Consider the following 14,322-nt stretch of genomic DNA (forward strand, 5'->3'; position numbering starts at 1 on the left):
ACTCCAATCAGGTTTAAATCAAAATCAAATTAATAAAACTCTTTAAGATAATGTTTAATAAAATTTATTTAATGAAAATCAGATTCAACTTAATCTGATGTTTAATATACTTAAAATAAAAAATAATTAGTTTTTATCAAATCATATTTAATTAATTAATTTAACTATTTAAAAACAAATGCAATTCGGCCAAATAAAATTAAATGTAAATTTAATTATGGTACATTGGAAAATTATATATATATATATATATATATATATATATATATATATATATATATATATATATATATATATATATATATATATATATATATATCGAGCTTGAGATGGTATTTGAGTTGATTAGTGCGGAATAGATTTGCTGAAATAGACAAGGATTGAATCTCGATGAAGCCAAGACACTGCCCTCTTTCGTAGAAGTCAACTGTAATTTTCTGATTTACCTCCTCACAGATGATCGTAGAACTGACTATGTGGAATCGCTAGAGCGACGGATTTCATCTTTTGTTGAAATGGGATGGTGGATGGACTCAAGATGGTCGATGAGTTAGAGACCAAAGATCAATCATAGGATGGTTGATGAAGAGCTTAGAGATTGAAGATCAAGCTTGGGATGGAGGATGGATTTGAGGATCGACAACGAGCTTACAGATTGGAGATCAAGCTTGGGATGTGAGATGACCATGGAGCATGGAGAGCTATCTGGGAATCGAAAGTAATCGAAAAGTCGTAAACTAAGGATTGTAATTTACTAACTAAAACAAATCAAACCAACAAAAAGAAAATTCATCTTTCCAACTTTGAAGAACATTTTTACTGATGTCTTTGCGGTAATGGATTAGTTCAGGTTTTATCATCCTCAAAATGTGAAATGGTGTGGATGTTCGCCAGCCCAGCCGTTCCATGGACCCTCCCTCACGAGAACATAAATAAACAAACAGAAATTGATCGATAAACCTGAACCGAAAGCTATGCGATATAAATCCGAAACCATAAACCTTCCACATCCACCTCTGCCAGTCTACCTTAGAAGTTTAGGTTGGAATAGCAGTTTATGATTCAGACTGTCAGTTGGGATAAAGGAATACACCGAGGAAATTTGAGCAAGGAATCCAATAAATTTAGCAGGCAAGCTAGTTGATTGACGGAGAAAGAAATGGGTTTAACAGGAAAGAAGACACTAGCATTTGTATCCGAGGCATCAACGCCATTACCTTTGCCTAGGACAGCAAACACCACCGTTACCAGAAGCATAACAGCAGAGGAGATCAACCTATACTGGAGGATGAAGCGGATGATCGAAGAGGATCACCTCCTTGCGGCCAACAAGGCAGTGGCCAGGATCAGAGCCAAGGCTCTCAAGGCATGTTCTTTCTGCTCTTTAACTTCTAGTCAATGATAGGATCAAGATTTGAAAGTTGAGACAGCTTACTATCTATTTTCTACTACAAAACTTGTGTTGATGACTGTGACAAACAGGAAGAAGATTACCGGAAGTTTGAGAAGTCGTTGGAGGAGACACTATATGACGCTAAAAAGGAAGGAAAGACGGAGGCCAACCATGGTGGTGAGATGGACACATGGATAAGATTCAGGGACTGGTAGGCATCCATTTCCTTTGAAATCCTTTTGAGAAGCTTGTAATGCCATGTTGCCAAATGCTGAGCCAAGAGAAATCAAGTGAAACTTAGCATCCAAAGAATGAAGCTAACAGAAATATCTGAGTCAAAACAGAATGTCCACTTCTTCGCTAGGTCGATCTTGTGAACTGGCTAACATGGATACAAAACAGAAAATCACAGCACAACTCGATCAAAAAATGGTTGAATGGATTTTCAAGTAAAAATAAGGAGAGATGAATTAATACCTGTTAAACAGTGGCCATTTGCATTGAATGTTTGAAAGGTTAACAGAGTTGTTGATTGTAGGTGGACCAAAAGCAAGTTCTCCTACTTGAACCAGCCAACAATCAAATCCATGGGAGAGAATGCAGCAGCAAGACGTCCAACTTCTACATACATTCCACAGTATACCTGCTTCAGCAACTTCTCTCCTCCTGCACAACTCTGCTTCACATCATTCGGGGTTTTAGGCGAAAAATAACAGGCAGCTCGAGGCATTGTGATGCGCTTGCTAAGCATTGAAATACATCAAAAATATCCTGTGTTCACTTCAGATCCACAATAAGTAATGCAAACTAAAACATTAAGTTTTAAAAGTTGTATATTTCAAAAGGTTTATTTTGGTATGATCTCTTTAGGAGAATTGTTTTAAGGAAGTGCTAAACTGGTATAGAAGTAATTTTGTTCTAAATTTAATTTGGATTGTGTATTTCCTAATTCACAATTTGATTATTTTTCTAGTTTGTTTTGGTTGAGGTATTTAGAGAGGTGTAATCGTTCAATGTATGATCATCTTTCATTTGAATATGCAATCCAAGTTTAGGGAAGCAAACTAACAAATAATCTTTCTTGATGAGGGCTAATATCAGAAAGTTACTAATTCTTCTTTTTAAAAAACTTTATAGATTTATAATGTATGATATAAGCTTAATAAAAAAAATTAGATGGTGGAAGATAGGTATCTCATGGTTATGAACATTAAGGTAGAATGGCAGTCTTAAGGTAGAGTTAACTCAAGATCCATAATTTTGAAATTCTTTTTTCCCTGATCAAAGGCAAATGAGCAATGAGTATTTGGACTGATCAAGGTCATTCTTTTACACCAACCAGTAATGTGCCCAGTTCTTCCAAGTGTCTCCTAAGTCCTAACATTATTCCATATTCGCAGTTGCAGGTGAACCAAGGAAATTTTGTTTACTGCACCATCTAACCGTAACAATGCTATGGGAGCAATTCAATAACAATATGTCCAATTTCCATAAACAATGCACAAGACTTGCTTCTTTACTAATTCCTTATATCTACTATATAGTTATTCTTGAGGTTAAAAAGATTTATTGCCTGATTTTGCTGCTGAAAAATACTCATGCACTATGCTTAATTCTTAAACAAGCAATTATTTGGTAAGTAGCCTCAGCTTTGGTATTTTCTTGTCATCGTGAAGTTAAAAGGCATACTTGTAATTTTGGAGTAGAATTATGATAGAAAAAATTACAAGAAAACTCCAAGAATATGCCAAGAAATGATCCAAAACTTTCAATGGTTAGCCAAATAGATGCTCAGAATTCTATCGCGAAGGTGTTTGATAAAGTATATTTACTATCTGGGTAATAGGTAGGAAAATTATTCATGTCGATTGATTATGATTGCAAGTAATACAGACCTGCATGATTAAGAAATCACTAAAACATAAGGTGTCAATTACGATGAATTATTTGGATTGGCTTTCTCGCATTATGGACATCATGCACTGTTAATTGGCTCCTAAAGATAACCATAATTTGAGAAAATGAAAAATGATCCTAATATATTTCACTCGAGAAGTAAGACAAACTAATTGAAAGTAAAGAAGTTTCAGAACTAAAAAACTTTTATTTGCAAATCATCTAATTTTTTAGAATGGGAGAAGGCAGGAAAATAGGCCAACCCTATCTAACATATTCTCTGATATTTTCCCCTCAATCACACTAACGTGGTTTGATTATAGGATGAAATTTTGAAAAATGTGAAAATAATGCTCTCATCTCACCACCTCATTCTAGCGTTAACAAGCAAGAGGCCTTGATAATAAGACCGGAATGTCACACATGGCCCAATATAGCTTAAGCAAGTATGTATTCAGGAGCATAAATTGAGTTACTAGGATGACACCATTATTCTCCTCTACAGTCATTGTTATACCCAACACCGGCATTTGCCAGAACCTCATGCAAAGTGCAAAGATTTAAAGGTGAAAAACATTAGCATCTCACATTCAGAATCTTGGGAGCAATTCCTGGAATGGCACCAAATTGATGTATCTCTCATCCTGGGTAATGATATGGTGTGTCCTCAAGTATCTAAAAACTGAAGCATGCAAGAAAAACATACTACCTTAGAACATCTAAACAAACTCTTTGATTGTAGTGAGAGATGATTAGCTATCAACACCCTCCATCATCACATATATTACCAATACAAAACACTGAACGGCATGAATTGTTGTTAATGAGTCAGATTTTGTTTGGCTTGCAGGTGAGAATAAAAGGGATCATACACTGCTACGAGCTTCTTCTTAGAACAAAGTATAATCAATACAAAGGGGACATTTTCAATTCATCAATAACTAGCACTAAAAAAATTAGATAAGTTGAAAAAAAATTACCTCTATCTCTGTTGATCGAAAAACTAAATAAGTTCCTAAAGATCTCCTCTAAGTTAAACATAGCGCTTGAGGTTTTTCATGCATTCTGCACCGAAAAATTCTCGTTTTCCAACTATGAGAAGTCTGATTAAGTCAATCCATTCCCAAGTTTTATTCAGGGTTTAATCAATTTCGAACTAACAGATATTCAAGATATTGTACATTACAAAAGGTATAAATAACAAGATGAAGGGCACAAATCTCTGTAGGTCACAAACGGATGGAGAAAAGAAAACCAAGCAATAGAGTGTACCGTCGAGGAGAACAAAAGAAGGGGAATTTCTTCTTTCTCGAGATTTACTAGTGGCAATCCATTCGTCATCTTCTCCCATCCCTTCGCTTCTGCTCCTCGGCCTCGATGCTCTTCTTACTGGCCTCGACGAGCTTGTCCAACGCCTTCTGCACCGCGTCGCGGCCGCCAATAAGCAGCCGCGTGACGACCTCCGGGTCCCTCTCGAAGCGGGCCTCCTCGAACTCCCGGCGGGCGTTCTGCCGGAGGACCTCCCGCCAGGGCATGCCGCTGGCGTCCGGCCAGGTGAAGAAGCGCGAGGCCCGGATGATATCTCGGTACAGGGAAAGCGCCTCCCGACGATTGCTTGTGAGCCGTCTTCGAGTGAGCTCGTTATCGTCGTCGCGGTCCTCCTCCTTGGGGTTCTTCTTGACGAGATGGCGGTCGAGGAGCTCGTCGATCGTGTCGGGCCCTTCGTGGAGCGATCGGAAAAGTATAGGTTTAATCGCGAAGGAGGGCATCGTAAGGCACGGGCCAGATCTCCGCCGGACGAGGGAAGAAACCGCCATGATCCCTTTTCTCTGCTCCTTCGTATTTGGAAATGGAGACGGTGATGGCGAAGAGAGAGAACGCATGGGGAAGTTTTGTGCTGGCACATGGGCACCGATGGCCCAATTTCGGCCCAATGCCTGGCCCAATAAGTTGTCTAACTTTTATTAACTTGTTTAAATTTTAATTATAATCCTATTTTTTTTTATTTTTATTCAAATATAAAAGAATTATAATACTTCTTTACATATTGTTTATATTTAAAAATTCAATTCAAATAGAATTATAATTAAGGCTGAGTATTCTTAACACTGAACCAAATTAATCAAAACTGAATCGAATTTTTTTTAACTAACCAAATCAACTATATTTTTAAATAAAAATTAAATAAATCAAATCAATAAAATATCGATTAATTCAATTTTTGATCAAATTAATTGAAATAATTAAAATTTTTAAATATTATAAAAAATTTATCAATTAATTAGAGATTTATAAATTTACTCATTTAAAAATTTAAAAATTATTTTTTTATTTTGATTAATTCAATTTGTTCGATTTATAATCGAATAAAAAATTTTAAAATTAAAACTGAACCAAATTAATCAAAATTTTTAAAAAAATAATCAAAATTTTAAAATAATCAAATTAAATTTTTAAATTTGATCAATTTATTCAATTTAATCAAATTTTGGTTCACCTTTAATTTAATATTTAAAACTATTGATAGTATTTCATACTTCTTTTAGAAATGAGCAAGCAGTACTAAATATTATTTTAATGGTATTATTTTCAAAAAATCATCCAATTCATAATTCTTATTATGTAATACATTATGATTCACATATGAAATAATGCAATTTTTACCTAGGAATTGGAAATGAAAAGAACTATAGTAATTCAATTCAAATATTGATTCAATATAAATCTTATTTTATATGACACTAGAAATACAGACCAAAATATTTAAAAATCAAATCTAATGAACTAAAGTAAATCTAACCCATCAAAAAATTATATTAAACCTAATATATTAGGAAATAAACTATATTTATTATAAAAAAAAAGAAAAAAATAATGATACACTCAAAAGATAAAATTTTCACACAGACAGAGAATTGGTAATAATCAATTTAAATTTAAAAAGTTAACAAGTAGTAGAGTTGATAATAATAGAATGATGATCGTGTGGAACGGTTGAAAATAAAAGATGATTGCAGAAGATAATAGTAGAGTTAACAATTTAAATTTGACACCTAATATGATTAAGAATAATAAATCTTGTCAAATTGAAACACAAAGTGAGAATAAGGATGAAATTGATACAGGGCCGGCTTTAGACATAGGCCTATGCCTAGGGCCCTAATTTTATTGGGACCTAATTTTTTAATATATCAATTATTATTATTTTTATATATATATATATATATATATATATATATATATATATATATTGAGAGAATAAAAATTATTAAAATATTTTTATTGAATTTTGTAGAGATTTGGCATGGTCATTGAATTTCATAAAGATTTTGACATGATTTCAATATATTTAATATTTCTCAATTCTCAAAACTCTAATTTATTAGTTTCTTTATATTCTTCTTCTTCCTTCTTTATTAACCTAATAACCTATTTTACCCAACTTCAAACAGTTTACTCGTTTAATAGTTTGTTTTCTCTCCTCAAGACATTTCCGAGGTCATCACAAGGGGTGCAAGGAGATGAACGATCAGAATTAAGATCCTTTATTACAGATTTTTCGGTAATCTTAAGACCTAAAGGTATCGTCTTCCTCATTTCCCTATCAAATTTTCTTTTTTATGCTTTTATTAATTTTTTATTTTCTTATCAATGATTCCGATTGTGAATTTGTAATATTGACAGTTCACATTAGAAAAAATTAAAAATTTCAGACTTGTCATGTCACCTATGATTTATCTTCAATTATATCTCAAGAAAGATTAAATAATTTAACAATGTTATCAATTAAAAAAAAATATTATTAAAACTTGAATATGAAAACTTAATTAATAATTTTGCATTTCAAACAACTAAAAAATTTAATTTTATATAAAAATTTTATTTTTAAAATTAATATTTTAATTTATTTTAAAAAAATTTAAATCCACTATTGTCGGGCTCAAGTCCAAATAAAAAAGGGTGAGGAGAAAATTTTTTAAAACAATAACAATCATTTCAAAAAAAAATTCGCCTAGGGCCTCCAGGATGCTTAAGCCGCCCCTGAATTGATAAAAACTTAGAAGTCATGATATCTAAATTGCCGTCATACATTTGATGAAAATGTTTTTTGTTTATCAAAAGCGTTTACTAAGAAAAATTTCTTAGTACTCATTTACCTTGATTCAATAAAATAAAATAAATAATAATCTCTAAATTGTCACAGTGAGAGATATAGATTTTTATTATGAATAGCATCAGCTTACTCCATCTATTACTCCACCTATTGTATTGATATTATATTTGGTTTACATGCTTCTAGATATTTTTCTGAATAGCATCAAAAATATATTCTGAAATAAGTGTAAATTATTTGCTAACATCGTTTATATTATTTATTTGACATTTGCTATTCAATATTCGATAATTGATTAAAATGGTTAACCATATGAACTTGTATTTTACAACCTTGCTGAAGAGAGCAAGAAGACCCTTTTCTTGGTACTTGATCCCAGAAAACAATGTGAAGACAAACATTCTCAAATGCTATAGACTATAAACTATTAATTAGTGGATTGATAAGGAGTATTACACAGTTCATTTTGCCTTGTTCTATAGTCTACATGTTTCAGACATTAGAACCTACTGAGATGAAACCATCACCAAGTAATTGGTGATCTAAGCCAAAGTAAAGGTTTATGTTTATATGCAATTGATTATTATCAGGTATTATCAGGCATCAGTTTACCTATACAATTGTTATCTACAAATGCAGAGTAATTAGTTCCTGTCTGGTTTGCATGGTCTAATGTAGAAATTAAGAGCAAGATGCTTAGTGAGTCAGTAACTACTATGAGGAAAAACTTTATCACATGAAAATTGAGGTAGTTCTGAGAAATATGAGAAATTGTGATAACTTTTGGTGTCTGAATTTGCCTATGAAATGACTATGATCAAGGAAGCTACTCCTCTTTCGCAAAGTGAAGCAAGAAGCCCAACCCTTCAATAGAATATGGAAACTGGAAAAAGTATTTTAAACTCTACCTAGACAAGTGTTCATAATTTGATATCCCCATCACAAAAACAGGTAAGCAACAATGAGAATATGCTGGTTAATGAATTCCTTTGCTTCAATGTTCAAACTCCAGATTTTCAATGTTGGAATCCAATTTTAAGTCAGATAAACTTCAAGAAATGTCAGGCAACACCAACACAAAACTGTAACCTATAATGGAGTCATCAGAATAGCACTATGGCTCTCTTCATTTGATTGTTAAGCAATCAATACGTTAGAATGGACACTGGAAAACACACATGATTGCAATTCTTAATTTATAATCCAGCAATGATCCAAGCAAGTGTTAATCTCAACCGGCAATTTGAATATATGATATCTATTACTTTCATTTCCTCTGGGAGAAACATGTCTAAACTGATTGATAATTTAAAAATAGGCAAAAAGATAGGAAAGATGGAACTTGCTCAACATAGAGGAATAGAAACTTTTTTAGAACAATCGAAAATCAAGATTTTCCTTTGTTCGAAAATTCGAACTTTATTATCTGCAATCATTTCAATTTACACGAAAAGCCCACGGTGAAGAACCAAAGTTTCCCATCACCAAGATCACGAATTTATACAAACAAGGAAAACAATGAATCAAGAGGAGGAAGTGTTAAGCGCCTTGATCTTGAATCGGTACCTGGGGGCGCGGGGGATAGCCTGGCTGGGGCCGAATCCGAGCTGGCCGTGTCCGGTCATCATGGGAGGGCCGTCGTCGTAGAGGTGGCCGAGGAGGCGGCCGCAGGAGTCGCAGAGGAGGCGGGTGCGCTTGCGGTGGAAGCCCCAGTAGTTGCGGGTCTCGAAGAAGGGCCTGATGCGGTCCTCCTTAACGAAGCGGAGCTTGGAGTCGTCGACCCAGGAGAAGGAGATGCTGCCCTTGTTGCCGGCCTCGAAGTAGGCGTCCGGCGGGTACAGGTGCGCCGCGCTCAGGTTGAGGTCCACCCCGCACTCCGCACACCTACCAGGATTTGAGTTAACTTAAAAAGCACACAAAAAAAAGGGGGAGAAAGGATCGATTAGGGTTTTAATTTACCGGTAGATGTTGGCCATGACTGATATGGTAGAATCGTGGCGGTTGTTCACCGAAGAAGGAGGAGCGACGTCGGTCGGTCGGTCGGTCGATCGTCGTCCGACGAGGGGATCGATGGAGGCGGAGATTGGAATGGCTGAGGAGTATGAAGAAAGCAGACGCGGATTGAAATTTCTAGACGTTGAATTGTTGGTAAGCTGTTGAACCACACGGTTCAGGTTCGTTGACGGAACCGAAAGGGAAGCGAAGGAAGAAAAAGTGAGGAGAATAAATTATTTATATTTTTATTTAAAAGGGATAGAAAGTTTATTAATGTAATATAATATGTGTTATATTATTTGGAAGGAAAGAAATGAGAATGAAAAATTAATTATATAATATTATAAAAATATCTTTATTTTAAAAAAAAGATAACGTAGGCAGAGGACGGATAAAAAATTATAAAATTCTGTCAATATTGCATATAAAATTGGGATATAGAATGTCATAAAATAAATAGATGATACATGCTCTTTGAATAAGTCTATATTTTTGGAGGAGAAAAAGAAGAAGATTAAGGTTATATATTTCTACCCTCTTGAATTTTGTCCATGAAAAGATTTACAATGAGGGCCGACGTCGATATCAATGTCATGAAATGCGAGCGATTGGATATTGAATGGTGACGGCGCGCGTTGTGTGAGGAGGGACGACAAACAGATGAAATATCTAAATAGATTAATTAATTTAAGAATTTATATTTTAAAATAGGGATAAATTTATAATAAAATATTTGTCGGCCCTCCTTCTCCTTCCTTATATCCAAATCGGAGTATAAGTAATTCTAACGATTTATGAATATGGAAAAGTAAAGTTTACCCCTCTCTCTCTCCTTTTTAACTCACACCCACTTTTCTACAAAAAAAAATGGAATCAGTCACTCCAGTGGCACCACACGGTCGGCCCCACGACTATATGTGATGAGGTAAATTGAGAAACTACAGTTAGTCACGACGGAGGAGGATATTGCTCGGTTTTGTCGAGATTCGAACTTTTGCTCTCTTCTATAAGTCTGCTCCGTCGTAATCAATAAGGATCAAAATTCTCCTCCCCCTTGTTTCTTAACTCATTACATCCCAAATCTGGATCAAAATTCTTTTTTACCTTATTTACCTTCTCCTCCCCTTTCCTTTCCTCAATTCCTCTCAAACAACGCGTAAGAGACTATTACAAAGCTACAAAAATTTTACTGTAATTTATTATTTTTATTTTTATTATCATTTACATATCTAATTTTACATCCAATTAGTTCTGGAATCGAGAGGTTTTCCCTTTGATTTGTCCACCGATTAAATTTAGAAGCGGAACGAATCCTGTTCAGCAGTCGATTTTATTCAAGTTTTTGAACTGCATGAGAATTGAATTTTGACTATCGGAGGCAATCCTACAGTCGAGTAAATCGAAGAAAGTAAATCGAAAAGCTACAGTCGACAAAATGCTGCAGGTAGGCTAAAGCCCATTAGAAGTACTGTTACACTTTGATGGCTCTAAAGGCCAACACTTTATTGATTATCTAGGACAAAATAGTTGTATCAGCACGAACAAACCTATTGTCTTGTAGGAAACGTGTCGATTAATCCAAACATTTCAGTGGGGATGTCCCCCTATGAGCATTATCATATGCCAAAAGGTGTATGAGTTGTTCAACAAAGTCCTCATATTTAAATCACTTAGAGATGCTCAGACACAAAAAAGAACAAAAGAACATGAAAAAATATAGAAATTTAAGAGATTCGATAGATTTGAAAGGTTCATGTACCTCAATATTCATCGGAGAGATACTTATGGAGATCGTGCCAAAATTTTGGAATCCTTTGTCCATCCCGATGTAAGTGTGTTCGATCATGGTGTCAATTACTTGGCCAATGTCAATCAAACGTGGAGGGACCATTTTGTAATAGTCATTCGATGAACTTAGAGAATTTGAATGTGAGCGATTGGATCACAAAAGGGTTTTGGGTCGCGAAGCCACTTGGGGATCTCAAGTGGTTGAGTTACTCAAATTGGTGGGGGTTGGCATCCAACATGAATTGGGAGTTGGCTAAGGCTGCTACTGACTTGGATTTGACAAAGAGTAGCCATAGATAGACATGTCGCCAGCATTGGCAAACTTTGAAGCATCCACGAACGGATGCATTGCTTGATCCGCACTGTCGTCGTGCTGCGCGAATCGCAGCTCGGAGCTGACGTCCTGAAACAGGTGGTCGTCGCTCGTCGGAGACTGATTTGCCGTCGGCGGAACCGCCTTCTCGGTCCGGGCTTTCTTGGATTCAGATTCAGATTCAGCGTGGTGGTGGTGGTAGTGGTGGTGGTTGTTGTGCGTCGGATTCGCCTGCTTTCTTTTGGACCGCGCCCTTCGGTTCTGGAACCAGTTGTAGACGTTCGTCTCGGAAATCTGGCCGTGCTCGGCGAGCTCGGAAGTGATGTCCTTTATCCTCTGCTTGCTCGGCGTGCCAGTCCCTTGGAAGAAGATGCTCTCCAGAATCTGAAGCTGCATCGTCGTCGGCGTCCATCGCTGCCTCGCGCAGATCTTGGAAGCTCCACACGCCATTGAAGAGTCTGGGTACAGAGAACCCATTCCTATTCCCATTCCCATTCCTGAAAGCAATATTGTATCAGTTGTGGATACTTAAATGAACGAATTGAATCCTTGTCTATTAGCTTAAGCTCTTCGGGCTACTGCTTTTCTTTTAATTGTAATTGGTCGGAAACAAAAAGAAGATGACAAAAAATCAAATCTTTTTCTTGTCTTAATCTCGCCGAGACAATTCATAATGAATTTCAACATCAACCACTCACATGCCTTTCTCTGTAAGTTAGTACCCTATGGCTGCTAGTAACCTAACCTCAAAAGAACACTTTTTTAGTGTAATCCAGCAAACAGCAGCCGGTAAAACACCAAAAAGAAACCATTGTACTTTATTAATCAGAAGCACCAGAATAATCCATATCAAAATCCCAAAAATTAATGCACCAGGGTTCAGTTTTTACTGTCAAATTCACCCCGACTTAGAAGTTCGTGCGAGAAAGATAAGAAAAGGCACAGATTTATCAACAGGATAGGTAAAGATCGAGTTTGGGGACAGTACCAGCAGCGAAGAAGAGATGGTAATGGAGGAAGAGGAAGAAGTTCTAGTCTAATCCAATAAACAATAGCCGGCAAAACACCAAAAAAGCTCCACAGATCAATCAGAAACACCAGCATAATCCATATCAAAATCCAAAAACTGCAACGTTAAACCACCAAGATTCAATTTTTACTGAAAAAATCACCACTGATGTAGATGTTCGTGCAAGAAAGATGAAAAAAAGGCACGGTTTTATCAACAGGAAAGGTAAAGATCGAATTTTTGGACGGTCCCATCAACGAAGGCGAGATGAAAACGGAGAATGAGGGAGAAGAAGTACCTGGGAAGGGTTCCTGGCGTCGCGTGATTTCCCTGTGCATCTCCACAAGCTGCTCGCAAATGGTGGCGTAGGCGGCGATTTGCCGCCTCAAGATCTCTATTTGTTCATCCGTCATCACCTTCCCACACAGCTCTGCATTCTCCATCGCTCCTATACCAATTTCGGTCAAGGATCGAAGGGAAGCAAGATCCTCGCTCCTCTCCAACCTTTTTCTTTTCCTCCGATGCGAAGGTGGAGAAGGAATACAACGGAAATCAAGAAACAAGTCAGTGCAAGGGAGACTTTGAGGCCTGGTCTCTATTTGAAAAAAAATCCAAATAAATTGCACGCGTAAAATATGGAAAGAGAAAAATTGATGAGAAATTTAGGAAATATATTTTCACTAAATCACTAATGATTGATTGATTCCATAAAATATAATAGTAATATATATTCTTAAATAGGAATCAAATATATTATACTTGAAAAAAAATGTTCTTTCTGATAGATATTAAATTTATGCTTAATTTTTAATGTAAATTTGTGCATTGTTCATGTGCCTTTTATTCCATGAAATCATAGATTAAATAATAAATATTGTAATTGATTATTTGAACATGATTTTTTTCACCTAATTTTACTAAAGAAAATTGAAGATAATAAATAAATAATTTTTTTACACCAATATATTTAATTTGTCTTGTTGTCACTGTACTATCAACTCCATTAACCATTTGACAATTCTGTATGGATTACTAGTTCTTAATTAAGATAGCATGTGATGGATAATATATATATATATATATATATATATATATATATATATAGAAATTTAAAGGATTTTCTTGCTTGACTCATCAAATGCTACACAACAAGATTTGTAGCATGTTCCTCCTCATTAATGATCTATTTGATCAATTCAACATGTTCAGTTTACTTTTAATTCTTTCAGTTGGCTTACTCATTTGGTAGTATATATTTTATTCTTTTGAGATGACATAAAGAATTATTGTTTCAAACTTAATCCAAAATCAAATATTTATATTATGATGAGAATTTTTAAGAAAAATAAAATATCTCCTTAACCATCAATTCTTAATCTTGCTAAATCCAAAGAAAACTAATTATAATTAAGGGCAAATATCAAATGAGCGTCCCACGTCTCACTTTAATTTTTTATCAAAAAAATACTCAACCTCACTATTCAACTATGTATATATATTTATCCAAATATCATCCACAACTATTCTATATTATTCAATACTATTATATCCCGCCTAATTTTTGAATTAGTCAAATGCATTGTAGCTGTTACACATATTATAACAGCTATGGCTACAATTTTATAACTATTATAACGTGAATATTAAGTAAGTAAGTCAAATCTACATTATAGTAGCAACGATTTCATAGCTGCTATAACGTAAATTGTAAGTGAATAAGGTTGAATCTACGTTGTAGCAACTACGAAATCATAGTTGTTATAACATAAATATTTTTAAATAAGTTAAGCATACATTATACCAGCTATAAAATC

General features: G+C 34.9%; 4 protein-coding genes across 4 annotated transcripts; 1 reads left to right on the forward strand and 3 right to left on the reverse strand.

The window, feature by feature from the left end:
- The first annotated feature begins 1,159 nt into the window (after positions 1 to 1,159).
- On the forward strand, positions 1,160 to 2,426 carry LOC141817572 (uncharacterized). Its single transcript, XM_074705211.1, has 3 exons — positions 1,160 to 1,366; positions 1,483 to 1,604; positions 1,932 to 2,426. Exons 1-3 carry the CDS (start codon positions 1,160 to 1,162, stop codon positions 2,104 to 2,106), a joined length of 504 nt encoding a protein of 167 aa, XP_074561312.1. The 3' UTR covers positions 2,107 to 2,426.
- A 1,970-nt stretch (positions 2,427 to 4,396) lies between these two features.
- LOC141817573 (uncharacterized) lies at positions 4,397 to 5,139 on the reverse strand. The gene has a single exon (XM_074705212.1). The coding sequence runs from the start codon at positions 5,104 to 5,106 to the stop codon at positions 4,627 to 4,629; it is 480 nt and encodes a 159-aa protein (XP_074561313.1). The 5' UTR covers positions 5,107 to 5,139; the 3' UTR covers positions 4,397 to 4,626.
- A 3,495-nt stretch (positions 5,140 to 8,634) lies between these two features.
- LOC141817566 (uncharacterized protein At4g08330, chloroplastic) lies at positions 8,635 to 9,524 on the reverse strand. The gene is made up of 2 exons (XM_074705206.1): positions 9,363 to 9,524; positions 8,635 to 9,287 (listed from the first exon to the last, which is right to left on the reverse strand). Exons 1-2 carry the CDS (start codon positions 9,377 to 9,379, stop codon positions 8,927 to 8,929), a joined length of 378 nt encoding a protein of 125 aa, XP_074561307.1. The 5' UTR covers positions 9,380 to 9,524; the 3' UTR covers positions 8,635 to 8,926.
- A 1,923-nt stretch (positions 9,525 to 11,447) lies between these two features.
- Positions 11,448 to 13,084, reverse strand: LOC141817571 (WUSCHEL-related homeobox 8-like). The gene is made up of 2 exons (XM_074705210.1): positions 12,807 to 13,084; positions 11,448 to 11,996 (listed from the first exon to the last, which is right to left on the reverse strand). The coding sequence occupies exons 1-2, from the start codon at positions 12,949 to 12,951 to the stop codon at positions 11,449 to 11,451; spliced, it is 693 nt and encodes a 230-aa protein (XP_074561311.1). The 5' UTR covers positions 12,952 to 13,084; the 3' UTR covers position 11,448.
- Between the last annotated feature and the right edge of the window lie 1,238 nt (positions 13,085 to 14,322).

Source organism: Curcuma longa, unplaced genomic scaffold (assembly GCF_044706935.1).
Source record: "Curcuma longa cultivar G26 ecotype Majalengka, Jawa Barat unplaced genomic scaffold, ITB_CL_G26_1.1 contig_21037, whole genome shotgun sequence".
NCBI classification, from domain to species: domain Eukaryota; kingdom Viridiplantae; phylum Streptophyta; class Magnoliopsida; order Zingiberales; family Zingiberaceae; genus Curcuma; species Curcuma longa.